This window comes from Pristiophorus japonicus, chromosome 21 (assembly GCF_044704955.1).
Source record: "Pristiophorus japonicus isolate sPriJap1 chromosome 21, sPriJap1.hap1, whole genome shotgun sequence".
Taxonomy (NCBI): domain Eukaryota; kingdom Metazoa; phylum Chordata; class Chondrichthyes; family Pristiophoridae; genus Pristiophorus; species Pristiophorus japonicus.
This window is the reverse complement of record NC_091997.1, coordinates 39,563,664-39,589,670: the sequence shown is the minus strand read 5'-3', so window position 1 is coordinate 39,589,670 and position 26,007 is coordinate 39,563,664. Positions and strand designations below refer to the sequence as shown.

The window sequence follows — 26,007 nt, the reverse complement described above, 5'->3', positions numbered from 1 at the left end:
GGAGATCACATGGTTTCGGGTGGGGTGGAGTGTATGTTGTATCACATTGCGTGGGACAGGCTTGATGGACCAGATCATCTTTACCTGTCTGTCATTGTTCGTATGTTCGTAACATGGTATTTTTGTATCACTGGTTATGTTGAGGGCGCAAAATTAATGCCAAATGTAATAAGTGTCCGGGAGAAGAGTTAGGAAGTTTGGCCAGTTACGTGTTCAGATAATGGGTGAGATGCTTCCTGTTTACCCATATGGTTTATATGCAACTTCTTTATTGTCCAACCCATGGTGTGAAACTGGGAGGAAGTGGGAACCGGAATTTAAACATAAATTCTCAAACTTTGATCGAACGTGACAGAAAAATGATGGAAAGATACTTCAAATAAACAAAACCATCAGCCTCAAAGTGTTAATACAAATAATACAAACATATTCTTACTCTTCACAAAAATGCAAGAAAAACGGAATTGCAGTACAACCTGTGTATTGAAAGCAACGTACAATTTTTGACTTCAAAAAGGATTACAAAGAAGCTTTAGAAGCTGTTAAAATGATTTCAATAAACACAGGAAACAATTCTGAAATTAAGAGATTAATAAATAGTTAAAAATAAAGCATGTTAAAAGCTTCTTGGGTTTTTATGTAAAAGAATCTGGGCCTTGCAAATAGTTAAATAAAGTCTACCATTTTTTGCATGTGGGATTGGAGACGAGAAGAAAATTATGCGCACTGGTCAAATTTCTTTGAAAAATATGAAAGACTTTTAGTACACAAAGCCTCAGCCTCCTTTGATTTTAAAATAGTTTTCAGTCATTAAAAATGAGTTGTAAAATGTGGGAGCCAAGCACAAATAGGATGGAGCCAGGATTAGGAGCTCAAAGCTTTGCTAAGACTTTTCTGGGTCCAATCCTTTGTTTTGGGGGAGGGAATCTTCATATTGGCCGCCCCTCCAAACAACTGAGCTTTAATCTTACCCCCCTTAAATCACCGATAGTAAGGGAAGAAAAAAAATGTCATTGTAAAACTGGACAAAGACCACTCCTTCAAAAATGTAAAAAAATTGTTACATTTCACATACACTGTTTGATTAAGTGGTTACTGACATCAAAAATAATGACAAACTTAACACCTTGAAAACATTGTTATAAATGCATGGCAGATCTGAGGCATTGCCAAAATCGGAGCAAGTTACCAGCTTAAAGCCAAGAACCTCGTATAATTAGAAACAAAATACTATAGTCGTACAACTGACTGTCATGCTTTAAGAACAATGTACTTCATTTCAGTTGCCAATCAGAGCCACGTTCATGAGGTCATCATCATCACCAATTAAAAACGCCGGGCTAGGGCGAGATGATCTTTCAGAGTTCAGGGATGCGTTCCCTGCCATAGACAAGGCTTGGTCAGTTGAAATAGGAGACTTTGACCAACTTTCTGGTTTGATGCTGGAGTGGGACTTTTTCTTCTCCCTGTCTCTGTCCCGGTCCCTGTCACGATCCTTGTCCTTCCCTTTCTTCTTCTCCTTTTTGTGCTTTTTATGCTTTTCTAAACTGTACTCGGGGAGTGGCCGGATATCGTCATCTGAGCTCGGACTGTTCTGGTGGGATTTCTCAGCAAAAGACGATCCCGATTCACTGCCACTATCTCCACCTTGTGGGGTATAGGCAGGAGACTTGCTGTAACTTGGTGAACAGCGTTCATGTTTCGGTGTTGAACCACTGAACAATGGTGAGCCATAGTTTTTTGCGCCAGTTATCTGTGGTCTCAAACCATCACCAATGCCATCACTTGGCTTCTGCAAGGTTACTTTGGCCTTGATGCTTGGAGAACCACCATCATGCTTGCTAATGATAATTTTTGCCACACCAGTGCCGCCACCATTCTTGGACTCAGAAGATTTTTTTCCACTGTCACCTGAACTACCTGAGACAGAGACCTTGGATTTGCCTTCTTTGTCACTCTTTTCTCGCTTTCCCTGGTAATCTGCAGGGGACATATTGTGTTTCGATGGCATACTATGAGTGGAAGGCATTGTTGATGTAGCCATTTGACCATCTGGACAGTCTTCTGCACCCGAACCGCCTACGCCACCCACACCATGCTTTAATTTGTCAATCACTGCAGTCAAAGATGGTTTCTTGGTTCGACTAGGAGATTTTCCTTTGATTAAATTTCCATGAGCATTTTGAGATGAAGACATTGAGGAAGCAGAGGAAGAGGAGGAAGATGAGGAGGAGGTTGGAGGCTTCTGGTTCAACGAACTGGAGGATGCCATACCAGAGGACTGTTTCATGCTTGAACTGGAACTGGAACCGGACATGTGAGAGCTTCCTGAGCCAGAGCTGACTGGAGATTTAGCTTTTGTAGGCGGAGTTCCTGGAATGGGCTTCAATGGTGATGAAAGTTTGTCTGCGTTTCCTGAAGGTCTTGAGTGGGAGGGAGACACATTGGGCTTTCCTCCAGATGGATTAACCAGGGAAGATGACGACTTAACTTGAGGTTTCATTTTGTTGCTACTACTGTTGCTGGAACTCAAGCTACTACTGCTGGTCAACCCGTGCTTGGTGACTGGAGAAGAGCTGGGTTTTCCCATGGACTGAGAAGAACTCTTGGACTGGCCAGAACTGGTACTGCTTTGCCCTGGATAAAGGCTGCTGCTGCTCATTTTGGAACTGGAAGAGCCCTCAGATTTGTTACTTTTCACTTTGCTAGAGGAAGAGGAATTGGAGGAATGAGAGTGGTGACTTTTACTGCTGGATGAAGGGCCCGACCCAAACTGACTATGCGAAGATGATTTGCCAACCATCTCCTTGCGAATCTGAATTGTAATTTTTGGGATTGGAGGCGTGGCCCCACTAGGTGGTGTCTGTGACCGGCCAGAACTCCCAGGAGATTTGGAGCCAGTGGTACTAGCTGGTGGTGTGAAAGGGCGACTCGACACACTGTGAGATGGGGACTTGCTTTCTGAGTCAGTTTTCTTGCGTTTGGGAGGCTTTTCTTTGCTTTTCCCATCACTCGACGGTGTCCTGGTGCGTTTCCCAGGTTTTCCATCGATGCCCATTCCTGATAAACTGCTGCTCGCACTGCCATTTCCTTCCTTAGCAGATCGTTGTTTTTGAGACTTGTCCACTTTCCCAACCTCCACTGTGCTCAACAAAGGGCTCTGATTCCCACTGCGTTCCATCCCATCGGATGCTCCTAAAGATTTACTGCCACTTGTAAACATACTGAAATCCACCATGTCTGTATGGCTGCTGCCTTTGGAGCGATCGCCAGCGTCACCACTCATCGCCTGCACATTCATCGAGCTAAGCGCCTGTGAAGGAAAACCCTTCAGATCATCAACGTCTCCACCCTGGCTGTTCTCATCAAAATATCCACTCACAAAATTGTTTCCATTTGGATTTTCTAATAAAAAATCTACTCCATCGGGAAAAAACTGGTTTGAAGAGTCACTGGTTGGAGTAGCAGTAGCGTCTGCTATTAAATCCGCAGGATCAGTGTACGTGTTCTCGTTACTTTCCGCCTGAAAAACATCTGCATCAAATGTACTATTTACTGCAGAATGAGATGAGCTTGAAGAATCACGGACAGGGGTCTCAATGGACTGGCAATTATCCCCTGTGGTGGCCAGCTTTGCAGTCTGTTCTGCTATGTCAGACAGAATCTCCGTGACATCAGCTCCAATGCTGTCTGTGCTAGACAGGCGCACCATTCTCTGCATACTGGATTGCTGCGAGTGCACCACTGCTGGAGGGTACGTCGTAGGAGGCGTGTTACATTGACTGGGGGCAGGAGTAATGTGTGGGGTGTCCAAAGTATCTCCAGCCAGGTTTACATCAAAAACACTGTTAGGAGCATCAAAGTCCATGGAGATGAGTTCTCTCTGGAAGTCCTCCTCAGTCTGTTGCTGCTTGGGTTTATCTGTCTGCGACCTCGTCCGCTTTTTTTTCTGTTTCGTGCTGCCTGAAGCCACATCAATTCGAGGTGAGCTAGAAGAAGAATTTTGTCTCTCCAAAGGGCTACTGCCATACAGCGTTGAGAAATCCTGGGTTGGGTTGTCCTTGAGCAAGTTCATTAGCATGGGATGATTTTTGGTATTACTTGCAGGGGACGATACTGGTGGTGGTGTATGGCCGGGTGGCGTAGGACTTGAACCAATGGATGAACCAACACTCCCTGTAATTTGCAGTAAACTAGTCAGGATGGGGTTCTGGTTTACTTTAAAGGAATCCTCCCCATGCCCCGATTCATGCCTTTCCTTCACGCCCATGTTTCCTAAATTGAAGATGGTGGAGATGGGCCCGGGAAAGGTGTTTGTCGGAGTGATGGTGCCACTCTCTGGATTGTTGACCAGATGCGTGCTGTAGCCGGGACTGCTGGCCGGGGGTGGATTCCTTTTCAGCATGTCCTCAACAGTTTCCGCAATGAGGGGTAAGGCCGGCGTGTCTGCTTGGATGGTCTCAGCCTTTCGGCGGATTGCTCGCATCGTCACTGGGATGGACATACACCTGAAAAACACAGGGGCATCAGTAACTTTACCCAAGTTTACTTTCATTCAATGTCAGCTGTGGCTCAGTGGGTAGCACACTCGCCTCCGAGTCAGAAGGTTGTGGGTTCAAGTCCCACTCCAGGCACTTGAGCACAAAAAAAAAATCTAGGCTGACACTCCAGTGCAGTGCTGAAGGAGTGCTGCACTGTCGGAGGTGCCATCTTTCAAGATGAGATGTTAAACAGAGGTCCCGTCTGCTTTCTCAACTGGACGTAAAAGATCCCATGGCACTATTTCGAAGAGCAGGGGACCTGGCCAATATTTATCCCTCAATCAACATAACAAAAAAACACATTATCCGGACATTATCACATTGCTGTTTGAGGGAGCATGCTGTGCGCAAATTGGCTGCCACGTTTGCTACATTACAAAGTGACTACACTCCAATAGTACTTCATTGGCTGTAAAGTGCTTTGTGACACCCGGTAGCTGTGAAAGGCGCTATATAAATCCAAGTCTCTTTTCTTTTCAGTACTGAACTGTTCAGCTCTACCATAAAAGAGGAATTCAATAAAATAAAAAGCACCCTTGAATGTACCTTCGTCATCAGGAACTCAGCATCGTGATCGAATGCAAGCACCCTCCATTCCACAATATACGTTACAAAATAAGGACAGATGAGGAGGCCCATTCAAACTCATCCATTCAGAAAAGTAGTCCCATCACCACATCCAACTACATCTCCAATAATTCCAAGTTTTTGGCCCCACTATACCGCCAAAATTGTATCCACTTTGATGACGGCCATTTCACATGCTGAAGACTCAATGTAAGTGACATCCCGATGTCAGCTGTTAATTTGTGTTTTTTGTCTTACTGGTGTGGTTTTAAAGTAGTGCTCCAGATTTACCTTTGCTATACTCTATTTTGCATCTCTCTAATCTTCTCCAGCCCCAAGATATCTGCACTCCTCCAATTCTGGCCTCTTGCGCATCCCCAATTTTAAAAGCCCCACCACTGACCGCTATGCCTTCAGCTACCAAAGAACTAAGCTGTGGAATTCTCCCTAAACTTCTCTGCTCCTCTCTCCTCCTTTAAGACGCTCCCTAAAATTTCAAAATTCTCATCTTGGTTTACAAACCTCTCCAAGGCTTCGCCCCTCCTTATCTCTAATCTCCTTCAGCCTCTCAACCCCGCCCCCCCCCCCCCCCCCCAAATCCAGAGATGTCTGCGCTCCTCTCATCAGCATCTTGACATCCCTCATTCTAACTGCTCAATCATTGGTGGCCGTGCCTTCAGCTGTCTGGGCCTTAAGCTCTGGAACTCCCTCCCTAAATCTTTCTTTCCTTCTTCACTCCTTAAAACCTACCTCTTTGACCAGGTCTGCTGTAATTTTCTTCTTATGTGGCTCGGTGTCAAATGTATTTGTTTTGTCTTGTAACACTCCTGTGAAGCGCCTTGGGACATTTTACTATGTTAAAGGCGCTATATAAATACAAGTTGTTAAGTACCCTCCACTCTTAAATGCCTTCTTTCTAACATTACTGCCTCAAGACAAACCAGAAAGAGAGAGAGTGATTAAAAATAGCTAATAGCTTCTCTTTCTTTTTAAGGCCCTGGATGATATAACATTGGAGTTAAAATAACTCAGGCTGTTATTTAATTCCCACTGATTTTCTCCTTCCTTTCTAGAAGGCAATAACTTGTTAGGGTATTGTTTGACGTGAACTGGCATCACCATAGCACCACACAAATGTGGTCAGTCGTGAAGTGAGAAACTACTGAGTATGAGCAGGTTATTCAACTATGGATGGCAGCACAGCTGAGCCAAAAGTTTTTACACCTGACATCCAACTTTCTAGCAGTAACTAAAAAGTGATTAGGGGCGGGACACCCTAGTTAAATCTTCCTCTCTTGTGCCTGGGGTGCTGAGCTCAACTGAGCTTGGAATCTTCTGATTTCTATGGGCCCACTCAAATTACAGGCAGGTCTCAATGATGTCATCGGGCCGCAACATGCATATGTAATGAAGGACCCTGTTGGGTCCAGGACGGTGTTGCCTGCTCAGGAGAGCAAGTTAAATTTGCAGATGTTGCGATCATGGCGGCTTTCGGATGGGCAAGAGCCAGGGCGATTTTAACTGCTCAGCTGCCAGCTTTCTGTGAGCGAGTAGGGTTAAAATCGCCCCCAATGTGGCAGTACTAAACCAAGCAATGCCTCTTCCCATTAGACTATTGAAAATGTGATCTCCAAAACATAAGAAATGGACATAAGAAAACATAAGAAATAACATAAAACACTGGTATAAATCCCAGGCTGCTATTTAATAAAGATGGAATTTGAGTTACTCAGTGACTATCAATAAATCCCACCCATGATCCTCCTTGCTCTGGAAAGAATTCAGTACAGAGAAGACCCTTACCGCTGTACCACTCTGGTAATGAAGTCATCAGTACAGATGAGGGCATCGGAGAGTCCTTTATAGAGCTTACAGCTCACTTGCCTGGAGTCCAGCACATCCATCACAACTAGCAAAATAAACATCATCGAAAATTGAAAGAGAGAAGCTCCACCAGAGACCACACTGACTGCACTTTGGAAGCTTTCAAAACATCACAATGATCGTTTAGAACAAAGGCAACATTTAAAAATAATTGAACAAGATGCAGAGACTGAGAAAGTCCGGAGATCATTTAAAAATGATTGTGGAAAGGGGGTGTAGCTTAGTGGTAGAGCATTTGACTGCAGAGGTGCATCCTCACTGACCTTTATTTAAGGTTAATTGGCAAAAAAGAGACGAGATGAGGAGAATATTTTTTACGCAGCGAGCTATTGTGATCTGGGATGCACTGCCTGAAAGAGTGGTGGCAGCAGATTCAATAGTAACTTTCAAAAGGGAATTGAATAAATATGTGAAGGGGAAAAATTTGCAGGGCTATGGGGAAAGGGCAGGAGAGTGGGACTAATTGGATCGCTCTTTCAAAGAACCGGCACAGGCACAATGGGCCAAATGGCCTCTTTCTGTGCTGTATCATTCTATGATAATAAGGGGCTCCCCAGATGGCTCAGTTGTTAAGTGCAGCCCCTAGCGTGAACTGATCAGGAAGGTCCAAGGTTCAATCGCTAGCCTGCGCTGAGTTAGCTGACTTCACGCCAGGAGAGAACAGGATTGGGCTCAGATACGATACCTACCATGGTAGAACAGAATGCTGCCGCTCGCCATCTAGGCTCACACATGAACAATGGCTACTTGGACAAAGTACTGGAGGGCACTGTCTGTGGAATCTGTACCTCAGCACGAGTCAGAAGGCGAGAAAATTCAGAGAAAAAAAAATCATGCTGAAAAAAATCTCACCATAACAAAAGTAGATCTTTTATTGTTGCTGCGGGTATTTATAATAGGCTGTAAGCAGCGGTTACAGAAACTGCTGTTTCAGAATCTGATCCCAACAATGAGCACTCCACTAAACGGGTTACATATGGTCACAAACTAGACAAAGAATTGAGTTAGTAATGTAGCATACCGCACACGAGGGAGTCATTGACTGGGTGCTGGAAGGACAGGCTGAAGCTGGTATCGCTCAATGGGCACACCTCAAACTGCAAACGACCAGGCAAATCTGCAATCAAACGATTCAAACAGAAATGTTAAGAAAACTGTACAGGAAAGGAATTTAAAAAAAAGTTTTACAATTGTTTTGATTAACAGATTGAAAGGTGGGTCATCACCCTCGCTTTTTACTCTGGGAGCTGGATCTAGCCCTGATACGACATGACATTTTCCCATTTCTGTTGGCAACAAGGATCGTACTTCAAATTAACTTGGGAAGTGTCAATCCAGTTTAGTGACCATGAGCCAATTGAGGTTTTTAAAGTTAGAAAATACTTTGAGAGGGTGAATAGCAAAAGATTGTTTCCTTCTTTGTTCCAGTGAAAAAACCTTCAATTTTTCAAGCTGTTCCTCATAACTATAGCCTCTCATTCCTGGTATTACTCTAATGAATCTTCACAATACCATTTTTATGGCTTTAATATCCTATCTATACTGAACTGCATACAATATTCAACTGTGGCCCAATGTCTCATTTCCTTGCTTTTATATTAAACAACCTTGTGTATAAAGCCCAGGTCCCTTTTGCCTTTAAAAAAAGTTTTTTCTACCTGCACTCTCAAAAAGATCTCTATCTAAAACATCTAGATCTCGCCATTCCTCACTCTCAAGGATTCACCGAGGAATGCATATCATTCTTTGCATTGTTCTTTGTCCCCAAAATGTACCAGTTCACATTACTTGAACTGCATCTGCCACCTTTCAGCCCACTCCACCTACCTGTCGATGTCCTCCTACAATCTCCTTCACAGCTTCATCCCTCTTGAGCCTATCGCATTCATTTATATAAATGGAAAGCAAAAAAAAAAAGAACCCAGCAAACAGCCCTGATGCACACCACGGCCCCTATCCTGACAGTGAGAAAAATACTCATTTACACTACTCTTTAGTCTCTGTCCCATAACCAAATGCAGCTACATGTTTCAAATCCAGAAGCAGTGAGTTCAAATCGCACGGCAAGTTGTGAGACTGAATTCAATAAATGTGTTAATTGTGAACAAGCACCGGAACAATAATCATGATGGCTGCCAGACTGTTGTAAAAATCCAACTAATGTCCTTTAGCATAGGGAAGCAGCTGGTCAGTACCTGACTGCAGTCTCGCACTGTAGTTGATTCTTAAGGCCGTCTGAAGTGGTCCACATTTAGTAAAAACAATTACCTAGTGATTCAGGAAGGGCCCGCCTCCTTCTCGGGGCAATCAGGTGTGGACAATAAATGTGGCCTTGATGTGCTGCCCATTTCCAAAGAACAAATATATAAAGGATTTCAGCCTGTAGAGTATTTGATGCTACCTGGGTATTAATGTTAATATCATTCTAAACATTTTTAAACACAATTTTGAAGGGCTCCTGTAAGGATGGACTTTCTGATCAGTTGAGCAGAACAGGCACTGGGGTCGGGAAAATCAGACTGAGAGCTGGATAACCGAACTCAGTTTTCTGGCAGGCATCTTAGACTGGCCTAAAGTGGTGTGGCTGAAAACAAGCCATACTTTCATTTAAATATTATAATACACTGAAATGAAACCCAACTGGATTTTCTGTCTACTTATACTGGGTGATCACTTCACCTATTCGGAACGGGTCTATGGGAGAGCTCCATAAGCAAAGCTATTTTTTTTTTTAAAAAAAGGCTTTTTAGCATTATGTTCACAATTTTTTGTATAATCTCCATTATTAATTTTTGTTGTTTTTTTTTAATGAAAAGTGCTCAACGATAAACTTTCTTGAAAAATGTCACACCTCAAATGCAGTATTTCATGGTTGAAGTGGTACATGGTGAACGAAGGCATGCTGGGAATATTAGCAGGCACCAGAGCAAGTCTATGCACACCCATTATGCCACAAACCATACCTGGCAATGACCAAAAGGAACTGGCTCCAGAAGTCATGGTCAACCTTCTCGGGGCAACCAAATGTGGACAATAAATGCGGCTTTGCTGTGCCGTCCATTTCCAGAGGAAAAAAAATATATATATAAAAATAAAAAGGATTTCAGCCTTTAGAGTATTTGACTTGAAGCCAGCTGAATGTCGGTGCCACCTACTGCAAGTAGACTGGTAACCACTGCAACACACTAGTGAGTGTCAAGATGACTTGTTCCCTCAACTTTTTTGCCCACTACCTCCTGTCAGTTTTGCCCTGGCATGCCAAAACAGAACAGTGAGTACCGATGGGCAATGGGGAGGTCTGGGTGCAGCAGCACTATCACTTGGCCACAGACTCAGCTTGCTGCTTCCAGATTCATTTTGTCAGCGAGTAGGTTTTATCAGGCCAACCTTTTCTCCCCCAAGCAGCCTTTGTAAATGCTGAGCGTGCAAATATTTAGAATCTTTGCAAAAAAATGTGTTCCCTCCTCCGCCTTCAGATGACCACATCCCTTTAATTTTGCCGACAGTCCTTTAAGGGCTACTGGCGTGTGCAATTTCCTGCCCCTTCCCTTTCTCAGCGCTCAGCCCAGTACGAGCCAGGAGGTTGCCATGAATAAATAGAGGGGCAACCCTGAAAAATCTTGGGAGAGCAGTCCTGCTGGCAAGTGTTGTGTTTGTTGCACGGATGTTTCATCAGACTCCATGGCGCCACAACAAATCTATCCTGCAGTCTTTTCAAGGGCAAAACGCGTCACAAGGAAATTGGTTAATTGCAGAAGTTATTTTCAGCAACTAAACAGCAGCAATGACCAATAAGTTCCTGTTTTCGCCACAGGGGAGTGCAAATCTGAGCACAAATGTCTCGCAAATGGGTAAATACACAATCCCAATGTATGGAGCAACCAGGTTCTTGTCTTAAAAAAAAAACTCCCCATACCTTCCTTGAGCACAGTCCTCTTCACACAGCTTCCAATCAGCGTGTTGTAGGCCACTTGGTGTCTGATAAATTCCAGAATCTGAGGCACCTGGCCTGGGTGCCTGAAAGGGATTTTATGAAGCAGTGCTCCCTGCAGACACCTCCCATCATGGATTGGGGCATCCTTGTTCAGAAAGTAGCAATGCTGTTGGCCTGGTAAAGACTGGCAAAGCACCATAAAACTTTTTATTTATTTAAATACATGATATACACATATATAAAACTGTCACTTTCCAGTTAACCTGTGTGTACATTTATCATGAATTTCTATGCAGAGGAGGTACTTCTCAACCTGCTCCCTTCATTACTCTCTTTCCCGCTACCTCATCCCCCCCCTCAAATTATATAGAACAGAAGTCAGTCAAATAAAACAGTGAAAGTAGCGTGTCTGCCACTAGTGACTGCTTGAATACAGACACAGCGCTTGAATATTTAATTTAGGAAATAAAGGGACTTTTCCCCCCCAACTTGCTCCCCATCTCTCTGGAAGGCTCAGAGTCTTGCTATTGTACAGTTTCACAGAATTTGGGAGCCCTCCACTGCCTCATTCATGTAGCCATACTTCATGTACGTGAACAGACTGGAGAAGCTGGAGGTTTCCTTCTTAGAGCAGGGAAGGCGAAGAGGAGATTTGATCGAAGTGTTTAAAATTATGGAGGGTTTACTAGAGTGTTTCCAATGGCAGAAAGGTTGATAACCAAAGGGTATAGATTTATGATGATTGGCAAAAGGATGATCAGAAGAAGCTGACCGAGTGGGAGCGGGGATAAAGAGTGCGGCGAGAGCAGACCAGAGCGGAGCGGGGTGGCATAAACAGCGCGACGACAGGAGGCCAGAGATCAGAAGCAGCAGGCCCGAGCGTGAGCGGAGCTGGGAGCAACTCAACACGAGCAGAATTTGAAAGAGTGACGTCAGAATAAAAAAACCTAAAGTGATGTCAGCACAAGGGAAGGAGCTGATTGGTGAGTAGGTGAGTGCTTTTTTTAAAGTTTATTTCTGCTAAATTTGTTAATAGTCTATTAAATCATCATCATCGGCAGTCCCTCGAAGCGAGGATGACCTGCTTCCACACCGAAAAGGGATGAGTTCACAGGTGTTTCAATGAAGGACCTAATATTCTGGATCACGAACTACATCTTGAAGGGTGGAAGGTGCCTGTGCGTGGATTTTTTTAATGTGTGGTGGCCGTTGCACCCAGCCACCACACGGGCTTGACAGAGCTAGGTCTTGGTTTAGTCTATTAAATAGAGGTATGGCAGGGCATCTCTGTCCCACGGAATGTACATACTGTGCATGTGGGAAATCCAGGATGCTTCCTGTGCTCTGGCCAACCACATGTGCAGGAAGTATTGTCAGCCGGAGCTTGAGCAGCAGCTGGTGGCACTGCAGTGCATCCGTGAACTGAGAGCTATGTGGCCTGTACATTTCAGGAAGTGGTCAGCCCGCAGCTAAAAAAGAGTGTGTCGGCAGAGGGGAAATGGGTGACCACCAGACAGATAAGGAGGACCAGGCAGGTAATGCATGAGTCCGCTGAGTGCATCTCCCTCTCTAACCCGTCTGATGAGGGCAATGGTTCTTCTGGGGAGTACAGCCAGAGACAAGTCCATGGCACCACAGCTGTGCCACCCGTGGAAAGGGGGGGCAGGGAGATGGGCGAGGAGGGAGATCGGGAAAGCATAGTGATAGGGGATTCAATAGTTAGGGGAACAGACAGACGTTTTTGTGGCCACAGACATGATTTCAGGATGGTCTGTTGTGTCCCTGGTGCCAGGGTTAAGGATGTCACCGAGTGGCTGCAGAATTCTCTGAAGGGGATGAACAGCCAAAGGTCGTGGTCGTAATCGGTATCAGCGACATATGTAGAACGAGGGATGAGGTCTCGCAGGCAGATATTTGGGAGTTAGGAAAGAGGTTAAAAAGCAGGACCTCAAAGGTAGTCATTTTCAGATTACTCCTGGTGCCACGCGTGGGTGAGTATAGAAATAAGACAAGCAGATGAATGCGTGGCTGGAGAGATGGCGCAGAAGAGGGGGCTTTAGATTCCTGGGACATTGGGAGAGGTGGGACCTGTACAGACCAAACAGGTTGCACCACAACAGTGCCGGGACCAATATCCTCATTGGGGGGGGGGGGGGGGGGGGTTGCTACTGCAGTTGGAGGCGGTTTAAACTAATTTGGCAGGGGGGTGGGCACCAGGATGTAGCATTAGAAAGGAGAAACATGGTGTACAAAAGAGTGGGAGGTACAGATAGCATTATAATAAGAGATAGTATGGTATTAGATGGGGTCAGACAAAGAAAAAACACAAGGTCTGATAGGTTTACAGTGCATGTATAAAAACGCACAAAGCATGGTAAATAAAGATGGCGAGCTGCGGGTGCAAATAGCCACGTGGGAATATGATGCTGTGGCAATAATGGAGACCTGGTTCTAAAAAGGCCAGGATTGGGTACTAAATATTCCTGGATACAAGGTGTTCAGGAAAGAAAGGTGGTGAGGTAGTAGTATTGATGAAGGAGAACATTATAGTGCTAGTGAGACAGGATGTCCTGGAGGGGGTCAAGGCCAGAATCTATTTGGTTAGAGTTAACAAACAATAGAGGTATTCTATAGGCCACTAACTAGTGGAAAGGATATAGAGGAGTAAATTTGTAGGAAAATTACAGAGAGATGCAAGAACTATAGAGTAGTGATAATGAGGGACTTCAACTATCCTGATATAGACTGGAATAGTAATAGTGTAAAGGGCAGAGAGGGGGAAGAATTTCTGAAGTGTGTTCAGAGAAACTTTCTTGATCAGCCCAACTGCAATGTTCTCCATCAATACTGCCATCCCACCTCCTTTCTTTCCTTCCTTGTCTTTCCTGAACACCTTGTACCCAGGAATATTTAGTACCCAATCCTGCCCTTTTTAAAACAGGTCTCCATTATTGCCACAGCATCATATTCCCATGTGGCTATTTGCACCCGCAGCTCACCATCTTTATTTACCATGCTTTGTGCGTTTTTATCCATGCACTGTAAACCTATCAGACCTTGTATCAGTGTGTTTTCGGTCCAACGAGGAAGGCGATATCGCTGGATCTGGTTCTGGGGAATGAGGTGGGTCAAGTGGAGTCAAGTAGGGGAACATTTAGGGAACAGTGATCACAGTATCATACAGAGTACTATTTTAAAATTTGCGAATGACACAAAACTTTGAAGTAGCATCAACAGCAAGGAGGATAGACTTCAAGAGGACAGAGAGAGGCTGGTGGAATGGGTGAACACGTGGCAGATGAAGTTTAATGCAGAAAAGTGCAAAGTGATACATTTTAGTCGGAAGAACGAGGAGAGGCAATATTACCTGAAGGGTACAATTCTAAAGGGAGTGCAGGAACAGAGAGACCTGGGGGTATATGTACACAAACTGCTGAAGGTGGCAGGACAGGTTGAGAAAGCAATTAAAAAAAAAAAAGCATACGGGATCCTGGGCTTTATAAATAGAGGCATAGCATACAAATTCAAGGAAGTTATGATGAACCTTATAAAACACTGGTTCGCCCACAGTTGGAATATTATGTCCATTCTGGACACCGCACTTTTGGAAGAATGTGAAGGCTTTAGAGACGGTGCAGAAAAGATTTACGTGAATTATTCCAGGATGAGGGACTTCAGTTACGTGGATAGACCGGAGAAGCTGGGGTTTTTCTCCTTAGAGCAGAGAAGATTGAGAGGAGATTTGATAGAGTTGTTCAAAATCATGAGGGGTCTGGACAGAGTAGATAGAGAGAAACTGTTCCTATTGGCGGAAGGGTCGAGAACCAGAGGACACAGATTAAAGGTGAGTGGTAGAAGATCCAAAGGCGACATGAGGAAAATCTTCTTTACGCAGCGAATGGTTATGATCTGGAATGCATCCCCTGAAAGGGTGGTGGAGGCAGATTCAATTGCAGCTTTCAAAAGGGAGTTGGATAAGTACGTGATGGAAAAAAAATTGCAGGGCTACGGAGAAAGGGCGGGGGTGTGGGACTGGCTGAAGTGCTCTTGCAGAGAGCTGGCACGGACTCGATGGGCTGAATGGCCTCCTACCATGCTGCAACAATTCTATGATTCTACAGAATGAGGGGCGACATGAGGAAAAGCTTTTTTACACAACCAATGGTTAGGATTTAGAATGCACTACCCGATAGGGTGGTGGATACAGATTCAATAGTAGCCTTTAAAAGGGAATTGGATAAATACTTGGAGTAAAAAGTGTAGACATATGGGGAAAGAGCGGGCAGAATGGGACTAACTGGATTGCTCTTCAAAAGTGCTGATGCAGATTCGATGGGCCGAATGGCCTGCTTCTGTGCTGTACTATTCTATGAGAGCCTAGATGGTGAACGTAAACAGACTATTTAACTGTGGAGGGAATCACGGCCAAATCCAGTCCTATCCTCACCCAATGTCCACACAGGTGCACTCTGAATAGTAAGCAGGAGCAGCATGCTTCCACTCCCAAGTCTAAGGGGGGTGAGGTGAACTGTAGTGTGCTCCGATAACTTAGCAAGTAGAATCATAAATCAACTAATAAATAAATCAACAGTAATGTTTCAAACAAATAACCAGGATTACAACTCGTCTAGTCACTCACAGCATAAAACCGCATGTTGTGTTTCAAAGTTGATGAGCCGCCATCCTTCCCTGAGAGTACAAACTGTGTGATCAGTTCATATAGTGGAACCAGAATGGCAGGAGGATCGAAGAGGGGGATACCTGCACAAAATAAAATACATCATGGGAAGAACATAGAAAATCACAGGCTGCCAGATACAATGAAAAACCTACTGAACGCGTGATGCTTCTGTTGGACTAGTTATAAGCTTGAGGAACAGCACCCCATCTTTCAATGAGGCACTTTACAGCCTCTGGATTCAACACTGTGTTCAACAATTACAGACTGTAATCTCTGTCCCCATTTTTTCAGATGGCAGCTATTGATGATTCTGATATTCCCATTTACACCTCCTCTCGACTCATCTTTTGTTTCTTTACTTGTCCCATTACCATCTTTTGCCTCGCACCATCATCCATTTTATATTTTAATCTCTCCGACCTTCCACTCTATCACAGACCTTCACTTCTGTTCTCTCGTCCCCCTCTCCCTCCTTCTGCACTTGCTTAAAAACTGTTACATCTCTAAACTTTTCCAGGTTCTGACGAACAGTCATCGACCTGAAACGTTAACTCTGTTTCTCTCTCCACAGATGCTGCCTGACCTGCTGAGTATTTCAAGCATTTTTTGTTTTTATTATGTATTAGCTATAATGGAAGCAAATCAAGTTCTGGTTGATTTTTGATCCAAAAGTACTATATAAATGTATTCCTTTAAAAAAAACATTGTGAAGATATGTTACAGTAAACACTCATATTTTACAGGTCATTATATTCTGTCTGTCGCCCATTTCTGCCAATAGGGTGCAGTAGAAATGAGGACTTTATTCTCTTGTAGTACCCATCTTTGCTACTAGATGGCATGAGCGTGCTTTAAAAAAAATTAGCAGATTGCTGACTGCTCAAAGTCAACTTTCTGAAATTCTGCTTTGAAAACATTTCAAACTCAGACTATCAATGATACTAAAGTGTTTGATCCTGGACAAGGAAACCAGGCTTAATTCCTTTCCCCCAAATCCCCTCCCTCCCCAAAATGTTCCTCTTTGAAAGTTCTGACTCATGCTGGGTATAATCCCTCCACTTTCTTGCCTCATCATCTGTTTTGCATGAGCCTAGAGGGGAGGGTGGGAAGCTATTGTACGATGGGGGAGGAACCCACAGGGTCCTTGCAGACAAGTCCGATTCTGATCCCAACCAACATTTGCTTTCTGTCACTGAACAGAGATCAGAAGCAGGAACCCGGGATGATTTTTTAAAAAACTCTCCTTAATCCATGGACACAGAGTTCAATTGTTCTGCCCAAGCTGAGATCAGCTAACTCAACACAGACCAGGGAGCCGACCGGGGTATTCTTGATCTTTCCGACACTGGCAGTTTCCTGAGCTCGGGAATTCCTTCCCAATTCCTCTCTACCTCGCTTTCCTCCTTTAAGACGCTCCTTAAAACCTACCTCTTGTTATGTGTCCAATATCTCCTTATGTGACTCAGTGACAAGTTTTAACTGATAATGCTTCTGTGTGCAACAAGGGATGCTTTATTGCATTATCATAGGCAGTCCCTTGGAATCGAGGAAAACTTGCGCCCACTCCTGAAGCGAGTTCTTTGGTGGCTGAACAATCCAATACGAGCGCCACAGACCCGGTCACAGGTGGGGCAGATAGTCGTTGAGGGAAGGGGTGGGCGGGACTGGTTTGCCACACGCTCTTTCCGCTGTCGGCGTTGAGACTCAAGCTGCTCAGCATCCTCTCGGATGCACTTCCTCCACTTAGGGCAGTCATTGGCCAGGGACTCCCAGGTGTTGGTGGGGATGCTGCACTTTATCAGGGAAGCTTTGAGGTTGTCCTTATAACGGTTCCTCTGTCCACCTTTGGCTCGTTTGCTGTGAAGGAACTCCGAGTAGAGCACATGCTTTGGGAGTCTCGTGTCTGGCATGCGAACTTTGTGTCCTGCCCAGCGGAGCTGATCGAGTGTCGTCAGTGCTTCAATGCTGGGGATGTTGGCCTGGTCAAGGACGATAATGTTGGGGCGCTTGTCCTCCCAGAGGATTTGTAGGATCTTGCGGAGGCATTGTTGGTGATATTTCTCCAGCAACTTGAGGTGTCAGCTGTACATGGTCCATGTCTCTGAGCCATACAGGAGGGCAGGTATTACTACAGCCCTGTAGACCATGAGCTTGGTGGCCATTTTGAAGGCTAGGTCTTCAAGCATTCTTTTCCTCAGGCGGCCGAAGGCTGCACTGAAGGCGGTGTTGGATTTTGTCATCGATGCCTGCTCTTGTTGATAGGAGGCTCCCAAGATATGGGAAGTGGTCCAGTGTCCAGGCTGCGCCGTGGATCTTGATGACTGTGCGGTGAGGATAGGCTGGTGGAGGACCTTTGTCTTACGGATGTTTAGCGTAAGGCCTATGCTTTCGTACGCCTCAGTAAATACATCGACTATGTCCTGGAGTTCAGCCCCTCTGTGCGCAGATGCAGGCGTCATCCGCATACTGTAGCTCGACGACAGAGGTTGGGGTGGTCTTGGACCTGGCCTGGAGATGGCACAGGTTGAACAGGTTCCCACTGGTTCTGTAGTTTAGTTCCACTCCAGCGGGAAGCTTGTTGACTGTGAGGTGGAGCATGGCGGCGAGAAAGATTGAGAAGACGCAGCCCTGTTTGATCCTGGATTGGGTCTGTGGTGGATCCGTTGGTAAGGATCACGGCCTGCATGTCGTCGAGAAGCAGGCAGAGGATGGTGATGAACTTTTGGGGGCATCCGAAACAGAAGAGGACGCTCCATCGACCCTCGTGGTTGACAGTGTTAAAGGCCTTTGTAAGGTCGAAGACGACCATGTATAAGGGCTGGCGCTGTTCCCTGCATTTTTCCTGCAGCTGTCGCGCTGCAAAAATCATGTCCGTTGTGCCCCGGAGGGAACGAAATCCGCACTGCGACTCCGGGAGGATCTCCTCGGTCACGGGGAGAAGACAATTGAGGAGGACTCTAGTGACGATTTTCCCAGTGGTTGATAGCAGGGAGATTCATCTGTAGTTGCCGCAGTCGGACTTGCCCCCTTTTTTTTTTTAAAAAGGCGGTCACAATCACTGCATCTCACATCTGCCAGCATGCACTCCTTCCTCCAGATGAGAGAGATGAGGTCGTGTATTCGCGCCAGCAGTGCCTCAGCAGGGATTCTGTCCACACCCGTAGCCTTGTTTTTAAGCTGTCTTAGTTTTTTTTCTATCTCGTGCAGTGTTGGGGTCTCACTGAGATGGTGGCAGGTAGCATGCTTCAGGATGGAGTCGAGAACACTTGAGTCAAAGGCAGAGTCTCGATTGAGGAGATCTTCGAAGTGCTCCTTCCAGCAAGCCCTGACTGCCTTGGTGTCCTTGATGAGTGTTTCCCCATTCTTGGCCAGCAGTGGGGTCAGGCCTGGAGTGTTTGGCCCGTAGGTGGCCTTGACTGTGATGAAGAATCCTCGCACATCATGCTTGTCAGCCAGCTGCTGTATCTCCTGTACTTTCTCCATCCACCATCTGTTCTTTACATCCCGGGTTTTTATGTTGGACCTCAGCCTTGAGGCTTCTGTAATGCTGCTTTGCTGCTCCAGAATTGGGTTGTTGCTTCAGGCTCAGAAATGCCCTGTGTTTGCAATCTATTAGCTCCTAGATCTCCTGATCATTCTCATCAAACCAATCCTGGTGTGTCCTGGTCGAATGACCGAGCGTCTCTTTGCAGGCACTGGTTATGGAGGCCTGGAGGGCAGACCAAGCGCTGTGGGCAGTCTGCATCTCGGGGTTGTCAAGGCACGCCATGTTAGCTGTGAGGCGCTGGCTGTATAGGGCTCTCTTAGCTGGGTCCTTAAGTGCTCCGGCATTGACTTTTTTGCGGCACTGCTTCTGCTGCCCCCTTCGCTTTGGGGCTATGTTGATGTCGATGATGGATCGGATTAGGCGGTGGTCCATCCAGCAGTCGTCGGCTCCTGTAATGGCGTGGGTGATGCGCACATCCTTGCGATCCCTGGCTCGTAAGATGCCATAGTCAAGCAGATGCCTGACTATGGAGCGAGGGTGTTGCCACGATGCCTTGTATTTGTCTCTCTGGCAGAACAAGGTGTTGGTGATGACAAGTTCGTGCTCTAGATATTTTGTCAGGATTAGGGTACCGCTGGAGTTGGCTTTCCCTACCCCCTCTCTGCCAATCACGCCCCACAAAGGTCTGTGCCTTTGCCAACCCTGGCATTGAAGTCACCGAGGAGGATCAGTTTGCCGCCCGCGGGGACGCAGGACAGGGATTTTGAGGTTGGAGTAAAAACTCTCTTTGGCCTCATCAGTTGCATCGAGTGTCGGGGCGTACACCTGATGACTGTGGCGCACTGGTTCCGGGATAGGGTGAGTCGAAGATTCACGAGACGTTCGTTAGCCCCGCAGGGGGGAGTCTTTGAGGTCAACCAGCTCGTTTTTGACGGCGAAGCCGACTCCATGGGAGCAGCGTTCTGCCTCTGGTTTCCCTTTCAGAAGAAGGTGTAACCTCCTCCTTGTTCCTTGAGCTGGCCTTCCCCTGTCCGCCGGGTCTCGCTTCAGGTGGCGATGTCGACATCAAAGTGTCCAAGTTCCCGGGCAACAATGGCGGTGCGGCGTTCCGGCCTGTCGCTGTTGGGGGTGTCCATGAGGGTCCTGACATTCCAGATCCCGAACTTCATGTTAATGGAGTGGAAGATGCCTGTGCGTGAGTTCTTTTAATGTGGGGTGGTCGTTGCACACCAGCTCCCACACGGGCTTAGCCGAGCGAGGTCTTGATCCAGTGGCAAGAGGGTGCAAGATGACTGGAGACCAGGCACTGTTATATAGGCCTAGTTGCCTACGACAAGATGTTGGTCACAGGCTCGGTTCTGGGTAGCGCCCTTGGTGGTAGGTGGTCTGAGGCCTGGTTGGGGGCAGGCATTGGGAGGGTCAGTGGCCCACCGGATGTCAGGGTGGGACAGCAGGGGGGATCACAGCCGTGGAACTCATCACGTGCTGGAGGAGAAGAGGCCAGGTCGCCAGTAGGGAAGGAGAGCTCCAGTCGCTGCTGAAGGAGGCGGGGAGGCCAGTCGCCGACGTGGGAGAGGGGCACCCGGTCAGCGTTGAGGAGGAGGTCGTCTGTTGCCACAGAAGATCCAGCCGTCGTCGAGGAGGCGGCCCAGACTCCGTCGTGGAGGAGAGGCCCATCTGCCGTCGCTGGAGATGTTCCGATCAGATCACCGCTGGAGGAGGGCGGGGAAGAGGAGTGGAGGCCCGATAGCCAGGTCCAGGTCGAGGACACCGCCTCTGGAGGTTGCTGGAGTACTTCAGAGGTCGCCCTTGGGTGATGTGATGGGAAGCCTGCGGGAGGCCCGAACTCATGGGACTCGCCGGAGATCGCCGATGGGTGATGTGGTGGAAAGCCTGGGACTGCCCAAATGGCCCGAACTCGTGGGACTCGGGTAAGGGTTAGGACCCCCTATTAGGGTCTATTTGGTTAGGGGAGATTTAGGCAGGTTGGGGGGGGGGGGGGGGGGGGGGAGTGGAAAGTTCCCGAGAGCTGGTGGGAGTTGTTTGAAGCGAAAGAGCTCCCTAGGGAACTACCACCCCGACGGCCATCTTACCTTGCTTTATAGCCGCTATATAAATGCAAGTTGAAATAGGGATCAAGTTGCAATATCAGTTAAGACACCATAAAGTGATATCCCACATAACGTCATGAGTTACTAAGTGATCCACAGACTGAATAAAACTCATGAGCATCACACCGAAACTTGAAAAACAGTACATTATGCTGACAGTTTTGAATTGTAGGATACTAACTACTTAAAACTTCAATTGTTTAATCCTGCTTATTTAACCAGGGAGGATTGTACGAAGCCCTTTAGACTCAGCTTTAAACTTTGATGGCACCCTGCACTGATATTTCTCTCGCACGTAAACTAACCTAAGAAGTTCTGAAGTTTCTGAATGAAAAAAGCAGATACAGGAACTGGCCGTGGAAATTTTAAGAAGAAGCAGGCTGGCAGGTCCACACTGTTGGTATTAGTCACAGAAGAGAAGGAAGGTGTGCTGGAAGAGAAAAAACAAAAAAGTAGGATTATCGCAGTCAGGGTACGGAGTCAGATCTATTTGCAGCATTTCAGGGCTCTTAAGTTGTAGTGTTATCAGTAAACTTATTTAGCCTAATGGAAACAATACAATATAGGAAATACCTTGTCCAAGGAAAAATATTAATTCCACGCTGACCTATTTATTGTAGACTACCCTTACTTCTTCATTCCAAATTGTTCCCACCACACCTGTAACTGCCAGCACTTAGTGTCAGTTTGGCTCAGTTGGTAACACTCCCACTGTTGAGGCAGAATATCGAAAGTACAAGGCGCACTATGGATTTGAGCACATAATCTAAGCTCACACCTCAGGGTCATTTTGAGGGAGTGCTGCATTGTCGGAGATGCTGTCTTTCAAATAACATGTTAAATCGAGGTCCCACCGGCCTGCTCTGATGGTTAAGATGGACGGTAAAGATCGCATGACACTCTTCGAAGAAAAGCTGTTCTCCCAGTGTCTTAGCCAACATTTCTCCCTCAACCAACAGCCACAAGAAAAACAGATTAACTGGCTATTAATTCACTTGCTGTTTGCAAGCCCTTGCCAAATGGCTGCCATGCCCGCCTCCATACTAGTGACTTCACTTCAAAAAAGCACTTTGAAGCATTTTGGGATCTCGAGGACATAAGCCTCAATGTAAATGCAAACTCTTTCTTTCTTTACTTCATCCTAGTATTTCCAACTTAAAATGCTACATTTTGCAACAATAAACCCTATAATCTAACTGATGGCTGTGCGTTTGTCATAGTTCGAATGGACACAATGAGAATTTCCCTCACACACAACTACACACCAGTAAAATGCTACTGATAACAAAAGGAGAAGGAGAGCATGAAGTCAAAGTGACAACTGGCCAAAGTCCTTTTTTAAAAAAAAAGTATTGTCATCACTTTTTTAACAATAATTATTGATGATAAAAAGCAGAGTTGGGTACCACAGCCACCCAATTCACTATTACTTAGTGGCATTGGGTGTTTTCAAATGTTCTAGGTGTCATTTGCCATATAAAAGCCTGGGGATTTGACTATAAGCTTCTCCTCTTGCTTAGGGAATGGTATGAGAGAGCGCCTATTTGATAGTAACTCCTGTCTCAAAGCACTGTAAACCAGTGTACAAACCACACCTAATATAAATCACCGTTATATTAAAGCATATTACATAAAATCACCCAAATTATAAACAAGTAACAAATTGTTACTCTCACAATGGTTTTTGGTTGGTTTGTTTCTCTGAGGTGCTACAGTCATTATCAGCACACCCTCTTGGCTTGGTTAATAGCTGATGGAATAAAATCTCTTCCTGTGACTAAGGCTGCAATTACACTACAAGCTTAGTATTAATTTGAAGGGGTTTTGGCTTTGCAACAACACTAAACATGTCTAGTATAAAGCCAGGGTTAAGGCCTGATCTGACTGGAGCGAAGTGGAGTGAGACTCCCCCCTCTTCATTCTGGCAATCAGGTTAGGCTTTGATTCTGGATTCAAACTACATTTACACTATATTTGCAGTGCTGAGGTAAAGCAAAACCATACTATACTTATGCTGTAAATGCACCAGGAAAATGCCAATTATCAGTCTGCATTAGGACTATTGTCAATCATTGCATGTTAGGGGAATGCCTTTAACACCATATCAAACAATGCTGAGCAAGTATTTCTTAACCCAAAGTTCCCTATTCACCAGCAGCAAGTTTCCTTACCCTTTGTTGTCTGTGGGATGGGAGCCTGTGATCAGGGGAGCTATAGGCAGCTTACACATTCCCGTGGGGCCCTCAATCGTTACAAACATATTCATGCCCAAGGATCGGGGAACTGCCGAGAGGATAAAAACAATTAGCTGCAAAAACTACAACAGAACGAAAGGCAAAATAAACAGAAGCGCCAAATTCCTGCTACTTATGATCGTTTCCCATAAAATAGCATTATACAAAATACAAATGGGTCCGAATGGATTACAAAGATGTAAACACTTAAGCTTCCAACGTTGAAGCAGTTTATCAAACTCATCTAAATCTATTTCTCCAAGTGATCACAACATGAACGAGTTCAACGCAGTGTTTGAAAGGGAGAAAAGCGAAACAGCTACGAAGATTCTGGATTTAGGTATGGTCGACTTCAATACAATGAGTCAGAGACTGCCCACAGTAAACTGGGCAAAGCTGTTAATGGGTAAAAATATCCAAAATAAGAATATCAATAGGAAGTGTTCAAAAAAGAATTTAATGTGATACAGAACCAGTTTATACTACTAAGGGGCAAGTGCTCTACTTACCAAAAAAATCCACGGACGACTAAAGAGTTAAGAGAAACGAGAAGAAAAAGCATACAAAAATTGCAAAAACTAGCAGAGATCCCGGTGAGTGGGAAAGAGATAAAGAACAGCAAAGGGTGACACAACAGATAGTAGATCTATAAAACAGGGGTATGAAAATCAACACAAAGAATTTTTACAATTATATTAGGAAGAAGAGGGTGGTCAAGAGCAATGCTGGTCCGTTAAAAACTGATATGGGTGATATTGTCAATGATCGTAAGGAAATGGTGAACATGTTGAATTATTACTTTGCGTCAGTATTTACAGTAAAGAGTATGTCGGAAATCCCAGGGAAACTAATGTTGAATCAGGGACAGGGACTCAATAAAATGAACGTAAGCAAAACAACAGTAATGTAGAAAATAATGGCGCTAAAGAGTGAAAAACCCCCAGGGCCAGATGGTTTCCAGCCCAGGGTTTTAAAGGAAGGAGGTGAGCACATTGCAGATGCCCCAACTATAATCTTCCAAAGGTCTCTCGATTCAGGAACCGCCCCTTCAGATTGGAAAATTGCACATGTCACTCCACTATTTAAGAATGGCAAGAGGGGAAAACCAGAGAATCTAGTGGACTAGATGACAGGAGTTAGCATGCAGGTACAGCAAGCAACTAGCAAGGCAAATGGCATGTTGGCCTTTATTGCAAGGGTGTTGGAGTACAAGAATAAGGAAGTCTTACTACAATTGGTGTAAAGGGCCTTGGTGAGACCACACCGAGAGTACTGTGCACAGTTTTGGTTTCCGTATCGGAGAAAAGACATACATGCCTTAGAGGTAGTACAACAAAAGTTCACTCAGATTGATCCCTGGGATGAGAAGGTTGTCCTACGAGGAGAGATTGGGCCTATACGCTCTTGAGTTTAGAGGAATGAGGTGATCTCATTGAAACATATAAGATTCTGAGGGGAATTGACAGGGTAGATGCTGAGATGTTGTTTCTCTTGGCTGAAGAGTCGAGAACTAGGAGGGCATGGTCTCAGAATAAGGGGTTGGCCATTTAAGATTATGAGGATGAATTTCTTCACTCAGAGGATTGTTAATCTTTGGAATTCTCTATCCCAAAGGGAAGTAGATGCTGAGTCATTGAGTATATTCAAGGCTGAAATAGATAGATTTTTGGACTCTGGGGGATTGAAGGGATATGGGGATCGGGTGGGAAAGTGAAGTTCTAGTAGATGATCAGCCATGATCTTACTGAAAGGCACAGCAGGCATGAAGGGCTTTAAGGCTTAGTCTTGCTCATAATTCTTGTGTGCTTACAAGGGGGTAGAAGTTATGCTGCAGCTATATAAAGCCCTGGTTCGACCACAGCTGGAGTACTATGAGCAGTTCTGGGCACCAAACTGTAGGAAGGAAATATTGGCCTTTGAGGGAGTGCAGCATAGCTTTACCAGAATGATACCTTGTCTCCAAGGGTTAAATTACAAGGAGAGGTTACGCAAATTGGTTATTTATATTCCCTCGAATTTAGCAGGTTATGGGGTGATTGGATCGAAGTTTTCAAGCTATTAAAAGGTAGATAGAGAGAAACTATTTCTGCTGGTTAGGAATTCTAGGACTGGGGGCACAGTCTAAAAATTAGAGCCAGACTGAAATTATGAAACACTTCTACACACAACGGATGGTAAAAGTTTGGAACTCTCATCCACAAATGGCAAGTAATGCTGCATCAATTGATCATTTTAAATCAGGGATTGGTAGATTTTTGTTAGCCAGAGGTATTAAGGGATCTGGCCCAAAGGGCAGATATATGGAGTTAGGTCAAAGATCAACCATGATCTCATTGAATGGCAGAACAGTCTCGAGGGGCTGAATGGCCTACTCCTGTTCCTATGATCAAGCCTCACAGTGTAAAAAGAAAACTTTTCCAGTCTTTTCTGCAGTTGGCAGTTTCCATCATAAGTTGGTACTCGTATTTTACTCAATGGGTTGCTTCTAATCACATTACAGGAATTAGGATGTTTTACCACAATTGTAATAGTCAACTGAAAGGATTTTTACAGAAGAATCTCAATCTA

The 26,007-nt window shown here is 45.3% G+C and overlaps 1 protein-coding gene across 2 annotated transcripts in view; it reads right to left on the bottom strand.

Annotated features, from left to right (window-relative positions):
- Nucleotides 1–251: 251 nt before the first annotated feature.
- The window catches only part of med1 (mediator complex subunit 1), a 49,701-nt gene continuing 23,945 nt past the window's right edge, over nt 252–26,007 (bottom strand). For both annotated transcript variants that reach the window (XM_070864667.1, XM_070864668.1), the window contains exons 11-17: nt 23,377–23,488; nt 21,511–21,635; nt 15,566–15,687; nt 10,909–11,110; nt 8,014–8,109; nt 6,912–7,017; nt 252–4,508 (exon numbers count right to left, since the gene is read on the bottom strand). In XM_070864667.1, the coding sequence (XP_070720768.1) occupies nt 1,280–4,508; nt 6,912–7,017; nt 8,014–8,109; nt 10,909–11,110; nt 15,566–15,687; nt 21,511–21,635; nt 23,377–23,488 (3,992 nt within the window). In that variant the 3' untranslated portion in view covers nt 252–1,279. The remainder of the gene's footprint in view (nt 4,509–6,911; nt 7,018–8,013; nt 8,110–10,908; nt 11,111–15,565; nt 15,688–21,510; nt 21,636–23,376; nt 23,489–26,007) is intronic.